The sequence below is a fragment of the Vanessa cardui genome, chromosome 6 (genome assembly GCF_905220365.1).
Source record: "Vanessa cardui chromosome 6, ilVanCard2.1, whole genome shotgun sequence".
NCBI classification, from domain to species: domain Eukaryota; kingdom Metazoa; phylum Arthropoda; class Insecta; order Lepidoptera; family Nymphalidae; genus Vanessa; species Vanessa cardui.
Window position 1 is genome coordinate 2,047,860 of NC_061128.1, and position 22,598 is coordinate 2,070,457.

A 22,598-nucleotide genomic window follows, 5' to 3' on the forward strand; every position below is an offset into this window, starting at 1 on the left:
GGTCATGTTAAATAATTTTGTTATTTTATAAAAACTAAAACTATTTCTAATTAAAATTATTACCACTGTCATTAAAAACATTATTTAGTATTATGTGAAGTCATTGTTTATGGTGCACGAATATTTTATTGCCATGTTTAATCTGTACAGTTTACGAAACTTGCAACAAGCAACACTGTATTTTGTCTTTTAAAAAAAATTGAGAACTGGGAAAGATTTTTGTGACATGGCTGGGAACAATGCTGAAGACGTTGAGGTAGATATAAATAATATTTTAAGGATATATTTTGATATATACCCTCTTTTACATCTATACTTTACGTGTACATTCAATAAACTTGTCCAACTTTGCTGATGTGGCTTTATTAAACTTTCACTATAACATAAGTTCCTGTTTGGAGAACATATAATAATTAATCGGTTTCCGTGTTTTTACTTATAAATTCAATGTTATTTATACTGTAGTTAATTAGTGCATAAAATAATTTATTGTCTAAGACAGTGTTATAGGTTAGGTTTCGTAAAAAAAAATGACTTGTGTATTCAAGGGTTCAGCAGGCGCTGATTGCAAAACTAACAGTACTGCAGAGGTACCTCCCGAGTTCTTGATTAAACATCCTCTCCAAAACACCTGGAGTCTTTGGTTCTATGATAATGACAGAACGAAATCATGGGAAGAGAACCAGATTGAGTTAACAACATTTGATACAGTGGAAGATTTCTGGAGGTAATTAATTCACTCTTATTATAAATGTGTTGTTTTCTATACGAATTAATAAAAAAGTAAACGTTTATTATTAGTTACATTATGACCATATTAATTAGTAATGTTTTTTATAACAATTGTGTATATTTAAGAAGTGTTAGTAATAAATGTCAATAATTTATAGATATTTCTTATTATTTCATTATTTTTTCCGCGCTACGTTATTTTGAATTTAATTGTGATCCTAATTAGATGACATTATTAAATGATTGGTAGTTATAATAATACGAACTCGTAATTCTATATAATCTATTTATTACATAAAAATATGAGTTTGTAGTTCGTTTTTTCTAATTTGATAGTACATTCTTACTGGTTTTCTTTTATAGACTGTACCACCACATAAAATTACCCTCAGAACTCCGTCAGGGTCATGATTATGCTGTTTTCAAACAAGGCATTCGTCCTATGTGGGAAGATGATGCTAACAAAATGGGTGGCCGATGGTTAATAAGTCTGGAGAAGAAACAGCGTAACTCAGATTTGGACCGATTTTGGTTAGATGTTGTAAGTATTCATATAATATTTACTAATTAAGCTTAGTAGCTATTTCTATTTCTCGGTTTTCAGAAATAGGTATATACATTTATAATTTCTAATATATTTGGACTATTGGAAAATAGAAATAAACAAAATATTTATAGGTGCTTTCAGTGCAGCATTGGAATGCAAAGTATTCTAGTGAAACCCTACAAATGGTTGTTATAGTTATTATACATTAGTGAACTGAACCAACTTAAATAAAATAAGTGTATAATGTCCCTGGATTTGTACAAATAAATAACATTTTAAGCTAAATTTACCCATGTTAAATCTGAAATCTTAAAACTTGGGTATAGTGTCAGCGCTGTACACAATTTTTTTTTACTGCAATTATATTTTTGGTTCTGATTTAGTTTGATTGATCAGAAAAATATGTGTATGTGTCTTATATATGTATGTCTTGCTGCTGACTCTAAACAAGTAAATCTTTTACCTTCTAAATTGAACCTTGACTTATTTGGTTTAGGATGGTAATAATTCTATTGTATTATAATTTAACTACTCTACTTAATATACTACTTATTTGGTTATTTTTATTCAAGCAGATTGATTATATATTAAATTTTATTCAATATAGGTTCTTCTATTAATTGGTGAAAATTTTGAGCATGCGGAAGAAATCTGTGGTGCAGTTGTAAATGTCAGGCCAAAGTTTGACAAAATAGGTAAGAGTAATTGTAAATAATTAAGTAGTACTAATACTTAATTTAAAGACTATATCAGGATATTTGGTTATCACTGGGAGTATTTGCATTGTAACAGTTTAGAGTTCTGTCCAAATCGCCCTACTGCAAGATGAATGCTCAAAATCTGTGAGGCAGTGTAACATAATGCGTATTGTGTTCCTAGTGAGACATCCCATTTACAGACATAACTTATTGAGTGAAAATTGGTCATTACAATGTTTTTGGAGAAAATATTACATCAAGAAAAAGTAAACAAAGCTCTAATGAAATAATGCTGACAACCATTTTGATTGTCTATACTTCAATAAAATCTTGTTTATATAAAATTTAATAAGGATTTATAAGCTTATTTTTAATTTTTAAATAGTATGTATTGTAACATTTTTTTTCCATCCAAAATCAGCTATTTGGACTGCAGATACTTCTAAGCAACAAGCTAATCTAGAAATTGGAAGAAAACTTAAAGATCAACTCGGTATTCACGGAGTTATTGGCTTCCAGCTTCATAGAGACACCATGGTCAAGCACAGTTCTGCTACCAAGAATCTTTACACTGTTTAGTCACTATAAATTATTTGTATACAAAATGCAATGGCAGACAGCATAAGTGAAACAGATTTTATCGGCTGTTTTGGTAGCTAGTATTAAAATCTTAATACATACTGCACTCTGTCATTGCATTAGAATAAAAGTTTTTATTTAACAGAAGTAGTATTTACGTTGACGTTTCATGTTTATCTTAAGAGAGTTTATTTTTACACTCTCATGATGAATTCTATGCTAAAGTAAAATGGAAGTCTGAAGTTTGTACTGAAGCTGTGCTTAAGTATGTTTGTTGAGGTCACATAGATGTAAGTATGTATTCATACAAAACTAATATCAATATTTGTATCCGAATATTCACTGAGTTTTACTTCATATTTTTTATTTAACCAGCACCTATAGTTATCCAAGGCAGTGAATAGTTGCACTTTATAATCTGTCTAACATATTGTAACATACATCCTTTTTAAATTGTTGTTTGTGTCTGTCTGTGAAGAAATATTTTTGGTATTTCATATAAAAATTACTAAAATAAGTTTGAGTTTTATTTGACGTACTTGTCCAATTAGTTTTAACGTACAATTTAATTACTTTATACTTTTTTAAACGCATAACCTGTAGCTTGATATTAAACCAAAAAATTTTAACAAGTGTAATGCAATCTTCATAGGTATCTCTAATGTCTGACTGCATTTTTTTTAATGTAATATTTTCTATCTACCTATCGGTCTTTCGGTGGAAAAGAGGGACATAAACGTCCATTAAAGTTAAACAGCTGGATGTGGAAATAAAAAAAATAACTATGTATCACGTCTCGTCTTATTTTTCGTCGGAGAGCAACAAATAGTCAAATAAAGCTGTTAGCAGTATATATAATGTACTCTGTGAGCTGTACAATCAATGATGTTGGAATAAACAGATATGTTATTAACGCGCAAAAAGTGAAGATTAGAAAACGTCCTAATTGTGTCGTTTGCCTTTAGTTGTTTGACGTAGTAATACGTTATAATACATCATAATTACGTAGTAATACGTTTTGCGTAATTAAAACATCTAGTTATCCCTTTTACTTATTGTTTTTATCAAGCTATCCTTTTTACTTTTAACGAAATGTAAAAATGAACTAAAATAAACGGTCCCCGGCGCGGCACACTTTTTTCTGTTGTTTAGTATGGATATAACACATCTGTTTATTAGAATATCATTGTGTACAATGTACATGCTTCATAGGTAATTACAATGTCTACTTAAATTTCATAAAAAAAAAAAATCAAGATCAATCTCTCATTCACACGATTCTATAAGTTTGATTCGAAAATTTACGTTTTAATTATAGAAAAAAAATTCTGACTACTAAAAAAATGTTAATCTTTAAAATTTTGCTCCTATGAGAAAACAATATTAACAACTCAAAGATTAAAATTATCAATAAATATTAACTAAAATTTTCTTTCGTAAAGTGTAATTTTCTCCAGAGCCTTAGTTTATGATTGACGATGACCTTTAAAGCATTAAAAAATACTCATTTTTTTATGTCATAACAATTACATAAATTATACTTCATTGAAAGAATATTTTGTGTAATTTTTAGCTTATTACTCGATATACATTTTTAATATTGCAACACTTGTTGAACGTCATCCACGGGATATCCCTTTAATCATTTTTTGAAAAAAGCTAGCGTTATATTATCGTGTGGATTCACAATTGTCAATCATAAAGTAGTTAGTATTGGCATAGAATAACTAAATTATAATTATCTGTAGTTACATTCAAAAACATAACCTTTGTTAATCTCTACATTTTATACAAAGGCGTGAATATGGGTGGTAAACGAGAAAAAAAGGTAAGAATCGTATTTATAATTATAATCTACAATTAACCTGTAACAGTCAATGATGTTGTAGTAAACAGATATGTTATTAACGCGCAAAAAGTGAAGACTAGAAAACGTCCTAACTGGGACGTTTGCCTTTAGTTGTTTTACGTAGTAATACGTTATAATACATCATAATTACGTAGTAATACGTTTTGCGTAATTAAAACATCTAGTTATACCTTTTATTTATTGATTTTTATCCTTTTTACTTTTAACGAAATGTAAAAATAAACGGTCCCCGGCGCGGCACTCTTTTTTCTGTTGTTTAGTATGGATATAACATATCTGTTTATTAGAATATCATTGGTAACAGTTAAATATATGATGTTTTTTTGAAATTTTAATTAATTTAGCGCACTATGAAAGCAATAAGCATATTGATAGTGGTTTTTTTATGACGCGCCCAAGCAGGCACTAGGCCTCATGCTAGAATTAGACGAATGTACACTTATTTTGTTTAAAGATTTCAATTATAAAAATTTAAACTAGTGTGTGTAATTAACTGTTTGCCACTCATTAAAAACTTTTTTACTTCGACTACAAATAAATTTCCAAGCTCGTACACGCACACGTACCTTATTTGTATTTCTGCGAAAAACTTCTGTTTCAGTTTTGCGTGCGTTTTATATACGTTTTTATTGTTTCAAAATATGCAATCTGGCAGCCATGTCTATTAAGGAGCATTGTTACAGTTTACATTACGTTTTATGAGTGTGACAATAGTTGTAGGTTGTAGGTAGTGTTGCTATCGATAGTCCGTTCAGTATCGATACTATTGTCTTATATCAATATTACCAATAGTATCGATAGCTTCTTACCAGCAATATTATTGATGCTATCGGTAATATGGCAAAAATCATTACCTTTAATTTAAGCTTTTAATAGTATCGATAATATGGTTGACTTTTTTGCTATCTATATATATGAAAATATTACTTAAGGAGCTCACGGAGATTTAGAAACTATCGGTAGTCAAACAATCGATAATTTTGCAACATTAATTTTAAGTCTTAACCAACTCATAGATATCATGAGTGCTGTCAACTCTGTAATTTTGAATCTCGTGGAATTCATAATGTAATACGTTATATACATAATTGATATGCATAAGGTATATTATTTTTTATTAGAGCCGAGATGACCCAGAGGTTATAACGCGTGCATCTTAACTGATGATTGCGAATTTAAATCCAGCCAAGCACCACTGAACATTCATGTGCTTAATTTTATAATTATAATTTATCTATTGCTCGGTGGTGAAGGAAAACATCGTGAGGGAACCTGCATGTGTCTAATTTAATAGAAATTCTGCCACGTGTGTATTGCTCCATTTCTTCTCTTCAAAGGGAGAGGAAACCCTTAGCCCAGCAGTGGGAAATTTACAGGCTTTTGATGACGATTGTTTTTAAATCATAGCATCCTTGGGATTACTGCATAATAGGGTACTTTCGGTGGTGAAAAATAAACTACGAATTAAGAAATAAATTATGAAAGTTGATAAAACTTAAAATTTATGTAGAAATATACTTAAATATTTAGATTTTGAGTCATAAAAGCACATCTTTATTTTATTCTACTAAATTACAAAGTCGCCATGGTGTGACGTAAGATCAGCAAATATGGTCAGTTCAGTATTAAGTTGTTAGCAGCTAATTTATTATTAATAGATCAATCAACTTCAAGGATTTAATTTAACTTTAAATAAAATAAAAATCAAAGTGAATTTTATTTGTACGTATATTTTTATTAAAATGCAAACCGAATTTGTAAAAGCAAATAGTACGAAGCTGCCAAATATTGATTCAATGATGGTTGAAAATTTCTTTGCATGTAACCCAGACTTCTGTTTATTATTTTCCCAAGAAAAAAACACCAAATATTTATATCTGTTCACGCTGAATGAATGCTGGTCATATTTTTGGATATGGACTGTTATTTATACAGGTGTGACATCACCAAAATGCCTGACAGCGTTTTTTGCAGGAATAAAAAGGCTTAAAATTTAATTTCATTTTCGGCCAAGAAAAGGTGTGTGTATTTTACCAAAATATTTGTTTTTCTGGCTATTAATTAGGATAAATAACATTTTGAAGTACATACTATTTTAAACAGCGTGAAATGGTACATGATTATTTTGGTTCCAAAAATATATGAAATTGAAATGTCCTTTTCTTTTGTAACGATTACAGTATCATATATATTTAATCAATAAAATTCATGATTAGTTTCAGTAGTTAAAATATACTGTAAATAAAGAGTTTGCTAGATGGTACGTCAACAGAGAGTCTTCCTACCTTCCTAGGCCTACTTGGTACGGGCATCGAGGATACCCTTACCGTGTCAATTAAATTTTATCTGTTGTTTAGAGTTAACGCCTATTACAGTGGTACTTTTCCTTTTCGGTCGGTCGTTCGGTCGTCGGTCGGTGACTGTTTTATTCAGATTGTTAGTCAACTCCGTTGATTATCATTGTCCTAATCGAAGCTACCATCGACGTCTACCACGGAGCAGATGTCACGTGATAGTCGGACTTTCTGAGACAGACGTCGTACTTCTGCTGGTCGAGCATGCAGCACGGAGGCACAAACTAGTCCGCTCGAGCGAACATCTTGAGTGCGAGATGGCGCATGAACTCTACTGAAGGCGTCCTAGTGTTACGATGTATGACATTTTGGAATTGGGTATACCTTGGGGATCCTTCTATCATTTGCAAACATAGGCGTATTGTAGATCTATGCTGGTTACGTTATTTTTTACCATAATTAAGTACTTATTTAGTTTGTCGATGCCCTCGAGCTGAGTTACGTTATCTTTGGTGGAACATTGTAATAATCACTCAAAAACGTGCATTTTGTTAGACGTAAATATTTTTTTTTTTATAAAAAAATAAACATCCTTATATTTGTTAAAAAATAGTTATAGGAGCCCTAAAATACGCATTCATCATTATCCGAAAAAGTAAGAAACTAGCAGTTATTACACAAAAGATGATTAATTTGATTTTTTTTTTAAATAATAGTTTCGCTTCGTTACGATATTTTATACCTGGTTGAAAACCGTTTTTGATTATTTGGATCGTTATTTATTAAAAATATGTATATACATTCTGGCTGGATATTTTGTTCTTTCTAAGATCACCTTACCATTAACACGAGGCTAGATGATCCCCGGGTACACATTTATGTTTTGCTACGTAAGTTTAGCCTAGTGTGCTTCAGATCGATACACCACCCATCTATATATTTAATTAAAGCAACTGAAGAAAAATTGATTATATGGAATATAAAATGCGTATAATTTTCGGCATTTCTGCGCTGATTCCTCTCAAACTATTTTTAATTTTCTTTTAGAAATTAACTTAAATAATACCTCCTTTGTTTTATAACTTCAGGTCATTGGTAATTATGATTCTGAAAAAAATAATGATGTGGTAAATAACAATGTAGTAAAAGGAGTGAAACACCCTTTAAATAATAGTTGGAGCTTTTGGATGTTTACCAATAAAAAGTCTGTCTGGGAAGAAAATCTTATAAAACTGACTACGTTTGACACAGTTGAAGATTATTGGAGGTAAGATTTAAAACATTTTTATTTAAAGAAGAAAATATGACAGTTTATTAGCCGTTAAATTGGCTATATAAGGATGCGAGTTGCATGAATACAGGCTACGCTTCTGGGTCTTAAAATATAATCCAACAATTTGGGATTAATTTTATTTCAGCTTCATTTCTTAATTCGTCTCATTTTACAATATTTATGTAACAGTTATTAGAAGGTATAAGAGATTTTTTAAACATTTTTATATATGAATATGGTTATATATATCAAATATTATTATTAATAAAATTGGGTGTTATAACAGTTTGTATCATCACATGAAATGTCCTAGTGGCCTTGATCTTGGTCAAGAATACGCCATATTCAAGGACGATATTCGTCCAATGTGGGAAGACAAAGCCAATAAATTCGGTGGCCGGTGGGTGATTAATTTGGAAAAAACACAAAACTCTGATCTTGACGCTGTGTGGCTGTATGTGGTAAGTATGTTTTAAACTTAATAATTTTCAGTTGTCTTATTATAATTTAAGTTTGAGGCTATCACAAGATTGAGTGCCTTGAGCTCGTCTTAGGTTTTTAACTGGAAGCATTAGCCTACCAAGATAACAATTTGAACTATCTATTTTATTGGTCACCACTCACTACTCTATACCTACCTACAGGCATGGGCCTGTAGGTTGATAATGGTATCAAACCGGCAATTCTCGGTGTAATATTATGACGTTTATTGGTTTTAGGTACTTCTTTTGATTGGTAATAATTTTGAAAATTCCGATGCTATTTGCGGTGCTGTTGTGAATATACGGCAGAAGAGTAAGATAGGTAATATCTGTCATTTATTAACTAATATTTCTATCCAGTAAAATTACAGATTTTATCGTAAACTTTTATTTAACTGGTTTGAGGACTGTACTTTTTTAATAAATATATTTAATGATTATTTTATACAAAAATATTTACACAACAATTACGAAGAAGGGTCAGTTCTAAATAAAAAAAAGGCAGTGCCCTTTTTCTGATATTCCAAAAATATATGGTTTAATATTTAAAGTACCAATTTTTTTGCTGCTAAAGACACTTCGAAGTTGCTACGTATAAAAAAAAAACAAAAGTTAAAAAATTAATTAAAAAAAATAAGTAATAATCTTTAACTTTTAGGTATCTGGATATCTGATTCGAGAAACAAAAAAGCGATTGATGAAATTGGAAGAAAATTAAAATTTAATTTGAGTCTTCAAAGCAAAATAAACTTCCACGCACATAATTCTAATAAAAACATATTCACTCTTTAACTTCTGTTAAATTTTATGACGATGAGTACAACTATAATTAAAAAATAAGTATTAAAACCATCATTAGTCTGTGATAGAACGCGACTGTTTAGGATTATATAATATCGAATAATCTATCTCGATAGTGTCTGTTTAAGAAGTTGTTGTTGTTGAATGTTTTTTACATTAAATTTATATAAATGTTAAATTTTATATAACATTATTATGTCATCATTATCATTATCCATTGATACTAATTATACATATAAGTTGTTAATTAATAACCCTTCGAATTTCGAATAATCTGTCTTGTCTTAGATTTCTCCTACATACTAACTACTATATACACATAAGTTCCTCTATAGTTAAGGTCTTAAAATCATTTCTTATTTTTAAGTCACCATTAAATATTATAATAGTATTTATTAATGGCCATTAAAGGTTTCTTGCACTGCTACTTCCGAATTCGGAATTGGTGTATACTTTATATTGCATACGCGATATTATTATTTAGAATGATTAAGTAGACACATTAGTTTTATTAGAATGTTTTTTGTGTTGAAATAAAATTTTATAAGTAGTTGTAAGAATAAAAATTTTTATTTTTGTTAAACATTTAAGAAGACAAACACTGACTATACTAAAGTGCTTATAAAATTGTGCATGTTCGTGAATTAGTTTGGTTTCGAATTTCCGTCTCCACTCTCTCCTCTACCTTGTGCACTGTTTCTTCCGCAGTATCTATTCCTTTGTGTACATTTTCTAAAAAAAAAACAAAACAAAATGTTTATTGTATTATTTTGTTATTCGTTAGGCTAAGCGTAAGTTATTCAAATGTAAAAATCCAAAAAAAAAAAAACTGATAGAGAATCTTATTCAGCGATTTCGATGTTATTTTAAGTACATAATTCTGTATCGTCTAAATGTTGTTATTTTTTGAGTTTTGTGATATGTGTAATGAATGTTACGTTAACGTTGTTTGTTATAGAAATGAATAGCACTATTATTTATTACAACAATTAAGTACAAATACAATCTGTTAAGCTGTTAGCATCAGTGATGGGCTAAGTGTTTTTGAAAAATGAATATATTTTATGATAAATACCTACAACTTTTTCTTCAATAACTTTTCCTTTACCCATGCAGGAATTCTCTTTATCCTTAATCGATTGAAATATGCGTGCGAATCGACCTTTCTCTTCTATTTTATTGACTACTATGTCTGTGTCCTCGCAATGAATTGGATCTTCGTGTGAATCAATGTAGTCGTCGCTTCTTACTATCGGCATTACAGCTTGAGTTTTAGTTTTACCCATTTGAGGACTTGACTTATCAGAGCCACAGGGTATGGTTTCATTTTCAGACTGTCCCGTTTCACTTTTCTGTCCGTCATCACTATGCTTACTTAAATTTGGACTCATTTGAGATATATCCGGAATATCTAACAAATCTTGTATTATAGGCGTTTTTGGTGGTGGTGAGTTAGTTATTTCTGACATTTTATCAGGGAGCTCTAAAACCTTTTTCTCGTCACAATGAAAACCAGGAGATTTGATGTCAATGGTTTTCTTTAATACTTCCTCAACTACTTCTGCCTTTGTTTGAATTGTCTCAGACACCACATGTGTCATATTCTCGATTTTATCCTCTCCTGTTTTAATTTCAGTGTTTACTGATTCTAATACATTCTCAACTTCTTTTTCTATTTCATTTTTTGAATCATCTTCGTCGATGGTTAAATTTTTTATGCCATGAATACTCCCAGTATCCGTTTCCAGGTCATTTATATTTACAATATGAGAATCGCTGACGTTTGCTTCTAATGAGTTGATTGATCCTGTTTCCTCATTACCGTTTCCGTTTATTTGTTCTTTACCATTTTTTATATTTGTATTTGAATTTTCTATGTCTTCTTTGGTGTGTTCATCTGTTTTATTCATTGTTGGAACTTTTTGTAATGGAGGAAGTTCAGTTAAAGAAATATGTCTGTTTTCCTCACTGATTATACTAAAATCGTTGTTAGTGAAGTCTGCGTTAGAACCTTTAACGGCGGTGAGTAATGTGTGACAGCCGCCGCAAGCGACATTGTCTACTACAAAACCATTCATAGCGGTGACCCGCTTTGCTGCGTATTGATTGGGAAGTGCTTCGTTTGAATTATTTGCGTCGTCGACTTCTTCCAAACACAATTTATTGTGCCGTGACTCTCCGCAAGTGTAAAGTAAGCCATTATCTATAAAGTGTTTCGAAAATATTGAGGTATTTTTTAACAATAATTTAAATTTTATTGTTCAGAACATAAAAAGGAAATTTTTAATTTCTATAAGTATAAAATTATCTATTACCTGTAACGAAAGCGGTATGCATAGCGCCGCAAGCCACAAGTTTTAATTGATACCCATCAAACATTTGTTCCATATTAATTTCAGTCGGTTCTGTGACGTTCTCCACGTCCATGGGCATGCCCAATTGACCTTTTTCATTCGATCCAAATGCGAATATTTTTGTCTCGTCCATGGATAAGAGAAATGTATGATTGGCGCCACAGCATGCACTTTTTATTTGGGTTTCCAAAGGTAAAACTTGCGGAACGTAGACGGTGGTTGGCATATTAGGAATACCTAATTTTTGGTTTTCATTGTCCCCGGTTATAAATACTGCGCCTTTGGCTGAAAATATCGAGGTAAAATGAAATAAAATGTAAATACTACTACTGTGCTATTATTGCCAGCATCAGCTTAATTGAATTTAGAAAAAAAAACATAATGCCGGTTCCACATTCTGAGTACTAGCCTGTATTGTAGCAATTGAGATTTGAGCATTGCATAAGTGAAATGAAAATGAGAAGATCTAAGCATTACAGTGTGCAACCAGAAATCACAAAATTTGTTCGAAAATCCAAAAACAACTGACTTGATTTGCAAATCAATGCTTAAAATGAAATCTTAGATTGTCTGAAGTAATTCTCGTCAATAAGTATGGAAATACTGAAGTATAATCTTCACTATCATTATATCATTAACGTGAATACTAAAGTAACAAAAGTTACTTACTTATTATTTATAATTACGATATACCTTTTTATTACATATTCATAATACTTTTAAATATTTGTGCGATGTAATGACTCACCCGTTATAAATACAGTATGATAATATCCACATTCGACGAATGCAATCTTCTCCATAAATTTAAGCTCGGTGAAGGAGACGCACGAGCGAGCGTCTTCACCCAGGCCAAGTTGGCCTTCTGAATTCGAACCGCAGACGAAAACACGACCGTCGTCTATGTTTAGAAATAAAATAGTACTTATGTTTTAGAGGTTCATTTGGATGTTATACCTGTGTATTATAATATTCAATAAAGCTACAAATATAACTGGTAATAATATAATAAAACTACAAATTATTCTGAGTCGAGATGGTCCAGTGGTTAGAACACGTGCATCTTAACCGATGACTGATGACCCAGGCAAGCACCGCTGTTTCATGTGCTTAATTTGTCTTTATAATTCATCTCGTGCTCAGAGGAAGTGAAGGAAAACATCGTGAGGAAACCTGCATGTGACAAATTTCATAGAAATTCTGCCACATGTGTATTCCACCAACCCGCATTGGAACAGCGTGGTGGAATATGTTCCAAACCTTCTCCTCAAAAGGGAGAGGAGGCCTTTAGCCCAGCAGTGGGAATTTACAGGCTTCTGTTGCTACAAATTCTTGTTAAAGCGATAACGTGTGTTTGGTCATTACCAGTAAGTAACGCTGTGTGATTGCTTCCTGCTGAAACTTGCTTGATGGGTTGATCAATGTCCAAATTCACGGACTGTGGTACGCTGTGGTGCTCCATGTCACCTGTGCCAAGCTGTCCTTCGTCGTTGCAACCGACAGAGTAAATAGTGTTGGAATCTGTAATCAAATTTAAATAATTGTTGATTAATAAATCTACTTAAGTATATTGAGTTGTAATTCACAATGTTCTGTTATTGTTATTGTATTTGGAAAAAGGTTAAGGCAATAATTTAATCTCAAAATGAATAAACAAACCTGTGACGAAAATTGTATGTGCCCTCCCACAGGCTACGAATATCGCTCGATGAGGCTTAAGCCACTTGACGCAGCTGGGCCGCGTCACTTCGTCTTTGTGGCCTAAGCCGAGCTGACCCCAAGCATTTGCGCCGAAAACGAAAACACGACCATTTTCTACGAAAAAGAAAGCAGTGTAGTTAATTTTATTATTTGTAACTTAATAGCTTTTTAACATGTATAAACTAAATCAAATATCAATTTCACGAAAACTTATAAAAAGCGTCGATAAATTATTATTAAATATTACATAGCCTCGTCTTTGGTACCACTATCTGTTATTATAATCACCATTGATTATTCAGCAGTCATTCGTTTGATTTTATTGATTGCAGATTTAAGAACACATCCTGTGTTTTAGAGATGCTTGATTTAGTTATGTTATCAAGGCCAAGTTCAATATCCTGCCATTGTTTTAGAAATAAATTTATAAACATTATACTATAAATATATCAAAAGACTAACGACATATGACAGCACTGTGCTCGTCCCCGCACGAGATGGCAACGATAGGGTCATTCTTAATGAAGAAGTGGCTCGGCTCATTGTCGGCAAAGTGAGATTTGCCGAATGTAAAAACAGCACCGGTTTCTGAAATGCAAGCATAGGTAAAAATTAGAGTAACGCCTGTAATTATATTGCTTCGCAAAAATTAACCTCTTTTGACAACAACCTTTTTGAATTATATAAAATAAAAATGAAAAATGCTTGTTTCACTTCTTAAATTAAAAAAGGTTTAATTTACTTGGATAATTACTATGAATAAAATATCACAGATGGGATGTTTTAGTCTCATCATTAGCATTCATTGTCATGATTAAATTATTATCATTGTATAAGTTGCCACGTTGGTCTAAAACAAGTTTCGAAATTGTGTGGTGTGAGTGTTCGTGGTTTTTATTATATGTTATTTTACTATCTATACACTATGCTATAAAAAAACATTCCCATGTTCCATTCCATCACAATACATTCATGCCATAATTTATTCTCTAATCTAGGAATAAATTAGTATTACTAAAATATACTTTCACGTGATAATCATCAAGGTTTCGTTTCTATTATAGTTTTGGCCGAATCATAAATCAACGCCCCATGAAAGTAAGTTTTATTTTGCCATTGACTTTTTAACCTTTCGCATGACGTCCTTACTCTTTTCTTTATAAAATTACCATAATTAAACCTTACGATAAAATACCTACGCAAATGGTCTAATCACTTTTATAAGAGAGTAAAAGTAAAAAAAATACATTGGTTCCGTGACAAATACTGTCCAATGTTGAACATGGGGTTGGATGAAAATAAAATATTGACACCAACCCATTGTAAAACGTTGAATAAAAAAGGATTAAAACTATTAGCTTGGTGGTAGGGTTTTGTGCAAGCCCGTCTGGGTAGGTACCACCCACTCATCAGTTATTCTACCGCCAAATAACAGTACTCAGTATTGTTGTGTTCCGGTTTGAGCCGGGTTGAGGTGGGTGAGCCAGTGTAACTGCAGGCACAAGGGACATAACAACTTAGTTCCCAAGGTTGATGGCACATTGACGATGTAAGGAACAGTTAATATTCTTACAGCGTCATTGTCTATGGGTGATGGTGACCACTTACCATCAGGTGGCCCATCTGCTCGTCCACCAACCTATACCATAAAATATAATAATAATTAGCATATACCTAGTTAATATAAACTATTTTAGAAAGACATTATGTTCAACTGTATGGATAGTTGTATGGTAGTCAAAATTTAAAGAAGAAGAGTTACTAAGGAGCCGAGATACATTTTGCTCTCAACATGTCCGTGTTGATAACCCCTTATATATAATTACTTAAGGGATCGTCAATGTAAGTTTAGCTTTACAAAGAATGCCTCAAAATATATGATATCGAACAGTCTTATTATTATCGAAGGAATTATTAAAATAATATAAGCCATTTCTTTTTCTCAGGACACAGTAGGTAAAAATACCGCGTGTCTAAATAAAATAAATAATTTTCTACTTAGAACATAAGAGGACTGCTTAAGCCTAAGTCCATTAGCTCGGCCGTTACTTCCTATCCTTGACCTTGCCTGACTACTCATACTGAAGCCGGAGATCGGTATCGAGCCCGAAATTTAGCTTTCTTTTGTTCTGAATTAACAAACCTATGCTCGCGTGAGCTATAAGTTATGAACTATGACTCGCAGTTTAACATATAGTGTAATAAAAATATAAATACCTATTATTAAAATATTACATACTTTGTATAAAATATTCGGAATAAATTCAAGCGTTGCACTATTTTGTGTCTTCAATTTATGTATTTATTTTATTTTACAATAACAGCATAAAACAAAGTCGCTTACCGCTATCTGTCCAAATGTATGCTTAGATGTTTAAAATTACGCAACGTATTTTGATGCGTTTTTTTTAATAGATAGAGTGATTCGAGTGGAATTCACAATATTGTGAAGAAACACTGATAATTTTAGATGTTTCTGGTGTGTTGTCGCTAGTGTAAAATATAGTAAGGTATCGAAGTAAATAAATGTTTCAAATCGTTTTACCAAACTTAACTATTTGTTGAGAATGTTAATGATACCTCTGATGTAAATAAGTGGGGATAAAATTAAAAAAAAAACAGCATAACTAAAATATTCACACAGTAATGCAAGTCTTGCATGACCCTAACCACTACTTCAGTAAAACGTAAGTGCAACCTATTTTAATAATATGCATACATACATATGCTCGTAAGTTGCATGAAGAAAAACTATACAGTGTTGTTCGGAAGGCATAAATAAAGATGACAATTCTTTTTGTTACGTTTAGCTGCAGTCTACGCTGTCTAGGTGCGACTCTATAATTCATCATAGAGGATAGATTATACGAAGTCACTCCTGTGAACATAGTAGATAAACGTTAATAAATTACAGCGAACCCACAAGCGATAAATAACAGACTACATTCATTGTGTACTGGTAAGACGTAGCTGTTGCATATATCGTGAGTGTTAGGGGCGCTGCCACACTTGACACCCAATTTAAATCTTTAGTAGCTAGTTGTGTTTGGTATACAAATTAGTCGCTAGATTATATCTTTGCTATGTACAATCTATAGTCCTAATATATTTCTCAAGGTCAGAGCAGGCAATTTAAGTAGTAATTATAAGATTTGGTATCTAAAATACCTTTTTTATAATATTTAATGTGCCTACTGAAATTTTTCATGAACCTGTTTCCGCTATTGTATATGTGTAGTTTCTTTAATCCATTTTATTTATGGTCAAAGTTAATATTTTCTAACCTTTACTATTTGATGGTGTACATAAATAGTGCACATAATATATTTGCGTATGTATCTAGGTACGGATGTCTTGCGTGCCGGATAGTTGTGTAATTTATGTTTTGTCTTACTTAACAACCTATAGTATGTAAAATAAATCGTAGCGGTTAGTTTTTCTGCCGAACCATTGAATCGCTTATTCAAACAGTTGTCTTTACATGAAATAAAATTTGATTAGCATTTTAGACATGAATATATGAAATACACACCAAAGAATAAGGTTGTTAAATAATAATGCACATTTACAATTAATGGAAATTCATACTAATAGTAGAGTAGTAAGAATTACAATACTGTAGCATATAATGTGAAATTGCATGTTTCACTGCTATATGGATGAAACATGATTCCGCTTCTAAAATATATACTAATATTAACTCTAGTAAAGTTAAGTATTGAAAAAAAAAACGGTTTTCAAAAGAATATTACTGTCTATGACAACGTTGGGTATAAAATTTTAACAAAAAGAAAAACCGACTTCAAACAAAACAGTATTTTAAAACAAATGAATATGCACGAAAAAGTAATAAAAATAATTGCGTATTCAACATATTTTTTAGAGTCTTACTAAGTTAAATGAAATGAAAAATATTAGACTACTTAAAAGTCGATTAACGATTATATCATGTAGTTTTAGTTATTGGTATATTTGGAGCCGGTGTCAGCCACGGTGCCCTTGCCCCAACAATCAAAAGAAAGAAGCGATACCCCCTTGATTGATCCAGTATATTATTGTGTAAAAGCTAATTTGTAAAACACATATTTGTCAAAGTATTCTCGTATTGTTTTTTGATAGATATACTGTAGGGTTTTATTGGCTGACACCGACTCCAAATATAACAATAATTATAACTACATGATATAATCGTTAATCGACTTTTAAGTAGTCTAATATTTTTCATTTCATTTAACTTAGTAAGACTCTAAAAAATATGTTGAATACGCAATTATTTTTATTACTTTTTCGTGCATATTCATTTGTTTTAAAATACTGTTTTGTTTGAAGTCGGTTTTTCTTTTTGTTAAAATTTTATTTTTTTTTTTGATTTTAAGTGAAGCTGATGTTGACTAACTAATTTTTTTTAATATGGATAGATTAAACGTCCTTTTATATGAGTCAGAAACTACTTCGAGGACAATTTCAAAGGAAACTTGCGAATAAAGCAAAAATAGACTTTCGAAAATGCGGATTTAATACGTCACGCGGCGTAAACTACAAGGATCCCTCGAAAGAGCTGTAATCGAACTCAGCAAAAAAACTTTGAAAAAGACCAACTTTATTTCGTACATCATATGACATCACATCACATACACAAAATTTGATTAAAGATAGTGAGAAATTCTGCCCCATATCGCACCCTAACTGCGAGCCGTATAGGAGTTCCATCACTACATAGTATAAAACAAAGTCTCTTTCTCTGTCCCTATATCTTTAAATCTACGCAACGGATTTTGATGCGGTTTTTTTTAAAATATAGTGTGATTCAAGGGGAAGGTTTGTGTATATAAAACATGAACAATATACACTCAGCGGCAGAAAACGTGGCCCAAACTCTAAAATTCTTATAACATGCAATTTTGATGTTGCGTATGAGAATTTTAAGTGGCAGCGTATCGTAGCGTTAGTTTTTGTTAATTTATGAGTTTCAAAGTTATAAAAAAAGGTTATTTGTTTAACGTAAGTGACACTTAACGTTATTAAGTGTAAAAACGCCCAAAACTCAGTTGAGTTAAAGTTCGATATTCAAACGGTCGTGCATTTAACCCTTATTGTTTTATTTTTAATTTAATCTTTAGTCATTTTTCTTACTAAAAACTGAAAACTATGGCCTTAAGTTCAGCACAAATCGCTCAAGCTGTGTTACTTCGAAGTCAAGGTTTAACGCAGCGTGAAATCGCTGTATCTTTAAATGTACCACGTACAACTCTAAGATATGCCCTAAAAAGATACGATGAGACCGGCCTATACACGAAGAGACCAGGAAGTGGCAATATCAGATGCACATCAGCTCGAGATGACCGATTTATCATCCTCGCAATATTGAGAAATCGTTTCCTTACTGCGGGTGAAATAATGCAGCGTCTACAAACGACAAGAGGCGTCCGTGTAAGTGAGCGAACAATAAGAAGAAGAATGGAGGAACAAAACTTGCGTTCCCGAAGACCAGCACGAGGTCCAGAACTGCTCCGACACCATCGTGTAGCTCGACTTCAATTCGCTCGCGAACACGCTAATTGGACTCACGAGCAGTGGGCTAAGGTTCTGAGGACCGATGAATGCAGAGTAGCCTTAAGGCATCCAGATGGTCGCGAACGTGTGTGGAGAAGGCGAGGAGAAAGGTTTTTACCCACCACTACCTGGCAAACAGTAAGTTTTTATGGTGGCTCTGTTATGGTCTGGGCAGGAATAAGTTCAGACGCACGTACGGAGTTAACAATAATCGAAGGTCGCTTAACAGCAGTGCGATACATCGAAGAGGTCCTCCAAGAACATGTTCTACCATACATGGAATTTATTGGAAGCCAGGAATTTCTTTTAATGCACGATAATGCGCGACCTCACACAGCATTTTGCGTGAATAGCTACCTATCGGAGGTAGGAATTTCAAAATTGGACTGGCCAGCACGAAGTCCGGATTTAAATCCAATAGAACATGTATGGGACATGCTTAAAAGACGCATCAGATCCAGCATCAACCCTCCAGAGTCTATCAGTGATTTAAAAACCGCCTTGATAACCGCCTGGGAAGAAATACCCCAGGTTGACATAAAAAACATTATTAAATCCATGCCTGATCGCATGCAGGCAGTCATCAAGGCTAGAGGAGGCAATACCCGGTATTAATTTTAAGTCCCGTAAGTTTTTGTAATTTTTTTTAAAACTTTCTTTTGTTTATTTTTTTCCAATTTTAGAGTTTTTTGTTATTTTTAAGATAAAAAATTAATTAATTGAGGTATTACTTTTTTTTTACTAAATATCCACTTTAATACCTTTAAATTTTATGTACAAAAAAAAAATACCCCTATTTCGTGTTTAATTTTGATGTTTAACCACATTATGTGTTTGGGCCACATTCTGTGCCGCTGAGTGTAGTAAAGAAACACTGATAATTTTAGAAGTTTGCGATGTGATGTCGTATATAAACAAATTCTGTAGTATATTTAGTATCAGTATTGCACCCGTGCGAAGCCAGGGTGGGTAGCTAGTTGATTATAATATTCGACTATGATAATTACATAAACATAACCACATTACGGAAGGTGACTCAAATATCCAAATAACCTATAAATAAAAGATTCGACCGAGTATCGCTAACGTGCTCCTCAGAATTGTTCCGTTCCCTTCCGTTCCGTTACTTTGTCATGGATCCTGTGCTCAGAACCTTACCAAACTTTCACCAAATTACCCTTGAAGTATATATTTTATAATAAAAAAAGAATTATCAAAATTGGTTAACGTGATTTTCAGTTATTCACCTATTTGTCGCGCATATACATAATGCAAATTTAAGACTTATGTCGTTTTCACATGGATACCATCATCGGAAAAAAAAAATAAAAAAATGGGACCCCACGGGAAGCACTACCTTTCAAACAAAAAAAAATTTATCAAAATCGGTCCACCCAGTGAAAAGTTATGAGGTAACAAACATAAAAAAAAAAAAAAAAAAAAAAATACAGACGAATTGATAACCTCCTCCTTTTGGAAGTCGGTTGAAAATCACTTGTATGAAATAAAATGTAGTAAATACGAAAAATATCTTTTAAAGGTCTAAAGGTATTGCACGAAGTAATATGTCGTTGTTTTTAATTTTATATCACATTATTTAAGACGATGAGAGCTGATTATGTTCTCTTATTAACAATCAAATCAATATTATAAAAAAAATGTTTATATCTTTAAGCTTTTAAATTGTCAAATAACAAGCTTGTTAAATCATGAAGCTGACACCGGCTTACTAATTTTAAAATGTAATGAAAATTTAAAATACAGAAAATGCATTGTCATAATGTCTACATGAACAAGCAACTGTACAAAAAAAAATGCTTCAAAAATAATTTGTTTACAAAACACGGCCCTCTTACCTAGAAAAAAATCGATAGTAATTACCAGTTGAGGAAACTATAAATATCATTAGAAAACAGTTCCATTTCACTTTATACACGTCAATATCAGGTAATACGCAAAAATAATTAATCTTTGCATGAATAAGTTTAAAATAAATCATATTCCTCATAAAGAAGTTATTCATTCATCCCTCCATCGTTCATAACTTAGATTTAATCAAAACACTTTTTCACATAGGTACACACATATAATTGCAAATTCTATTGAAATTAAAATAAAATCTAAATATTCTATCTGTGACAAATAATTTAAAAAAAGAATAACCTGGAATATCCTCAGTCATGGCGTCAGAAGAGGTACTCCGTGTCGGCAGCTCACTAGGTGTACATGTCCACGGATCGACCGGTCCGCGACGCGACTACTGACCACTGGCCACGTGCCGCACACCACTAGTGGTGGTATATGGAAATAGGGCTGCGAGAAAAGCTTACAATGTTATTTATGAGTTTCATTTGTAATTGGACAACATTACTAGTTGCAGGTCATCAGCGTCATTTGTACATACTTACTGATTTACTCGCAACTTGAATAACATATATGTATCTACATTATTACTATTATTTTTAAGTGTAGTTCATTCAAGTTCAAGAATGAAGCAAAATTAAGTGAATTCTTATTAGTAATATTGTTACATTTTGTAAAATAAATTTCGCTTAAAACCATACATTGAAATTGGTTATTTTCTTTGTGTAGTCGTTAATTCTATTTGCAAACACTACAGCTACTGTCACTAATAAATGGCTCTAATTACCAACGTATTGTGTATTTGCTTTCTACATTTTAATACTTCAAACATCACTGTCTGTAAGACTTAACTTTAATAATATAAAACGGCTAATAGGGTAAAGAAATATTATGAAGTTATAATTATATTATATTTATTTGAAACTAAATTTTCCACAGTGATTAAGTTTGGTTTAGTATTTACTTGACACAGAATACATATAATTGAGAGTTTTTATTTAGCGGTATGGTTTGGTCGGTAACAGCATTCCCATCGCGTATATATTTTACCCACTAGTGGTTGCCCGCGGATTCGCTCGCATTTTAAGGCCTTGGTTATTATGTATTAGGCAAAAAGTAGCCTATGTCCTTACTTGGAGATCAGGTTTGCTTCATACCAAATTTCATCAAATTCGCTTCAGCGTTTTGGTCGTGAAAGTGTGACAGACACACACAGACAGAGTTATTTTCACATTTTAAATTAACACGGTAATTTTTATTACTAAAGTTATTAATTCCGGGATATTTACCATGTTTTTTTATTTTTAATCGGTGGAGCTCGATATTTCGACATTATCTACGAATGCCTTGTTCACGAGTCTCGTGTAAATATCCCGCAATTAATAACTTTAGTACTTTCACATTTATATTATTAAAATCTACTAATAAACACTTTTAATTCTTTCATTTCTACTTGCACTACTTAGTAGTGTCTTGTTCAACTTTGAAGTTCAGTAAGTAATTGTCAGTATTAGGACATTGTAGTGTAACGGTACACTTAAGATTTGGTAGTTCAAGATGTCACATTATCCAGTTTGTGTGTATTATAAATAAAAATAAATCTTTCCACAACTAGAGAGATTAAATATAAGATTTTTAATATCATTAAATCTGTACCATATATCAGTCATTCACTTCGATTACGTTATAAGCCTTGACCCGAACCATTAGTTCGCGATTGCTGTCACGCTGTAAAGGATGATACCAATAAATATGTATCGATTGAAATATGGCATTTTTGTTCAATTCAAAGTTTTACTTAGCTAATTAGTTCTGTTGATGTCATAGTTATGAGTCAGGTAGGTAACTGGT

The 22,598-nt window shown here is 31.9% G+C and overlaps 3 protein-coding genes across 3 annotated transcripts; 2 read left to right on the forward strand and 1 right to left on the reverse strand.

Moving 5' to 3' along the window:
* Window positions 1-118: 118 nt before the first annotated feature.
* On the forward strand, window positions 119-3,073 carry LOC124530519 (eukaryotic translation initiation factor 4E1-like). Its single transcript, XM_047104704.1, has 5 exons — window positions 119-256; window positions 549-727; window positions 1,096-1,273; window positions 1,887-1,974; window positions 2,399-3,073. Exons 1-5 carry the CDS (start codon window positions 227-229, stop codon window positions 2,554-2,556), a joined length of 633 nt encoding a protein of 210 aa, XP_046960660.1. The 5' UTR covers window positions 119-226; the 3' UTR covers window positions 2,557-3,073.
* Window positions 3,074-4,234: 1,161 nt separating this feature from the next.
* LOC124530664 (eukaryotic translation initiation factor 4E1-like) lies at window positions 4,235-10,350 on the forward strand. Its single transcript, XM_047104915.1, has 5 exons — window positions 4,235-4,384; window positions 7,809-7,987; window positions 8,280-8,454; window positions 8,713-8,797; window positions 9,134-10,350. The coding sequence occupies exons 1-5, from the start codon at window positions 4,361-4,363 to the stop codon at window positions 9,265-9,267; spliced, it is 597 nt and encodes a 198-aa protein (XP_046960871.1). The 5' UTR covers window positions 4,235-4,360; the 3' UTR covers window positions 9,268-10,350.
* LOC124530665 (X-linked retinitis pigmentosa GTPase regulator-like) lies at window positions 9,896-21,129 on the reverse strand. Its single transcript, XM_047104916.1, has 8 exons — window positions 21,048-21,129; window positions 13,794-13,919; window positions 13,290-13,445; window positions 12,996-13,151; window positions 12,379-12,531; window positions 11,592-11,915; window positions 10,352-11,479; window positions 9,896-10,008 (listed from the first exon to the last, which is right to left on the reverse strand). The coding sequence occupies exons 1-8, from the start codon at window positions 21,064-21,066 to the stop codon at window positions 9,896-9,898; spliced, it is 2,175 nt and encodes a 724-aa protein (XP_046960872.1). The 5' UTR covers window positions 21,067-21,129.
* Between the last annotated feature and the right edge of the window lie 1,469 nt (window positions 21,130-22,598).

Coding starts and splice junctions, on each gene's coding strand:
- LOC124530664 (XM_047104915.1), top strand. CDS start 4,361: ATGGGTGGTAAACGAGAAAAAAAG. Junction 7,988..8,279: donor ACAGTTGAAGATTATTGGAG/GTAAGATTTAAA, acceptor GTGTTATAACAG/TTTGTATCATCACATGAAAT. Junction 8,455..8,712: donor ACGCTGTGTGGCTGTATGTG/GTAAGTATGTTT, acceptor TATTGGTTTTAG/GTACTTCTTTTGATTGGTAA.
- LOC124530519 (XM_047104704.1), top strand. CDS start 227: ATGGCTGGGAACAATGCTGAAGACGTTGAG. Junction 257..548: donor ACAATGCTGAAGACGTTGAG/GTAGATATAAAT, acceptor TGTGTATTCAAG/GGTTCAGCAGGCGCTGATTG. Junction 1,274..1,886: donor ACCGATTTTGGTTAGATGTT/GTAAGTATTCAT, acceptor TATTCAATATAG/GTTCTTCTATTAATTGGTGA.
- LOC124530665 (XM_047104916.1), bottom strand. Junction 13,446..13,793: donor GCACAGTGCTGTCATATGTC/GTTAGTCTTTTG, acceptor TCTTTTTCGTAG/AAAATGGTCGTGTTTTCGTT. Junction 13,152..13,289: donor ACATACAATTTTCGTCACAG/GTTTGTTTATTC, acceptor ATTTGATTACAG/ATTCCAACACTATTTACTCT.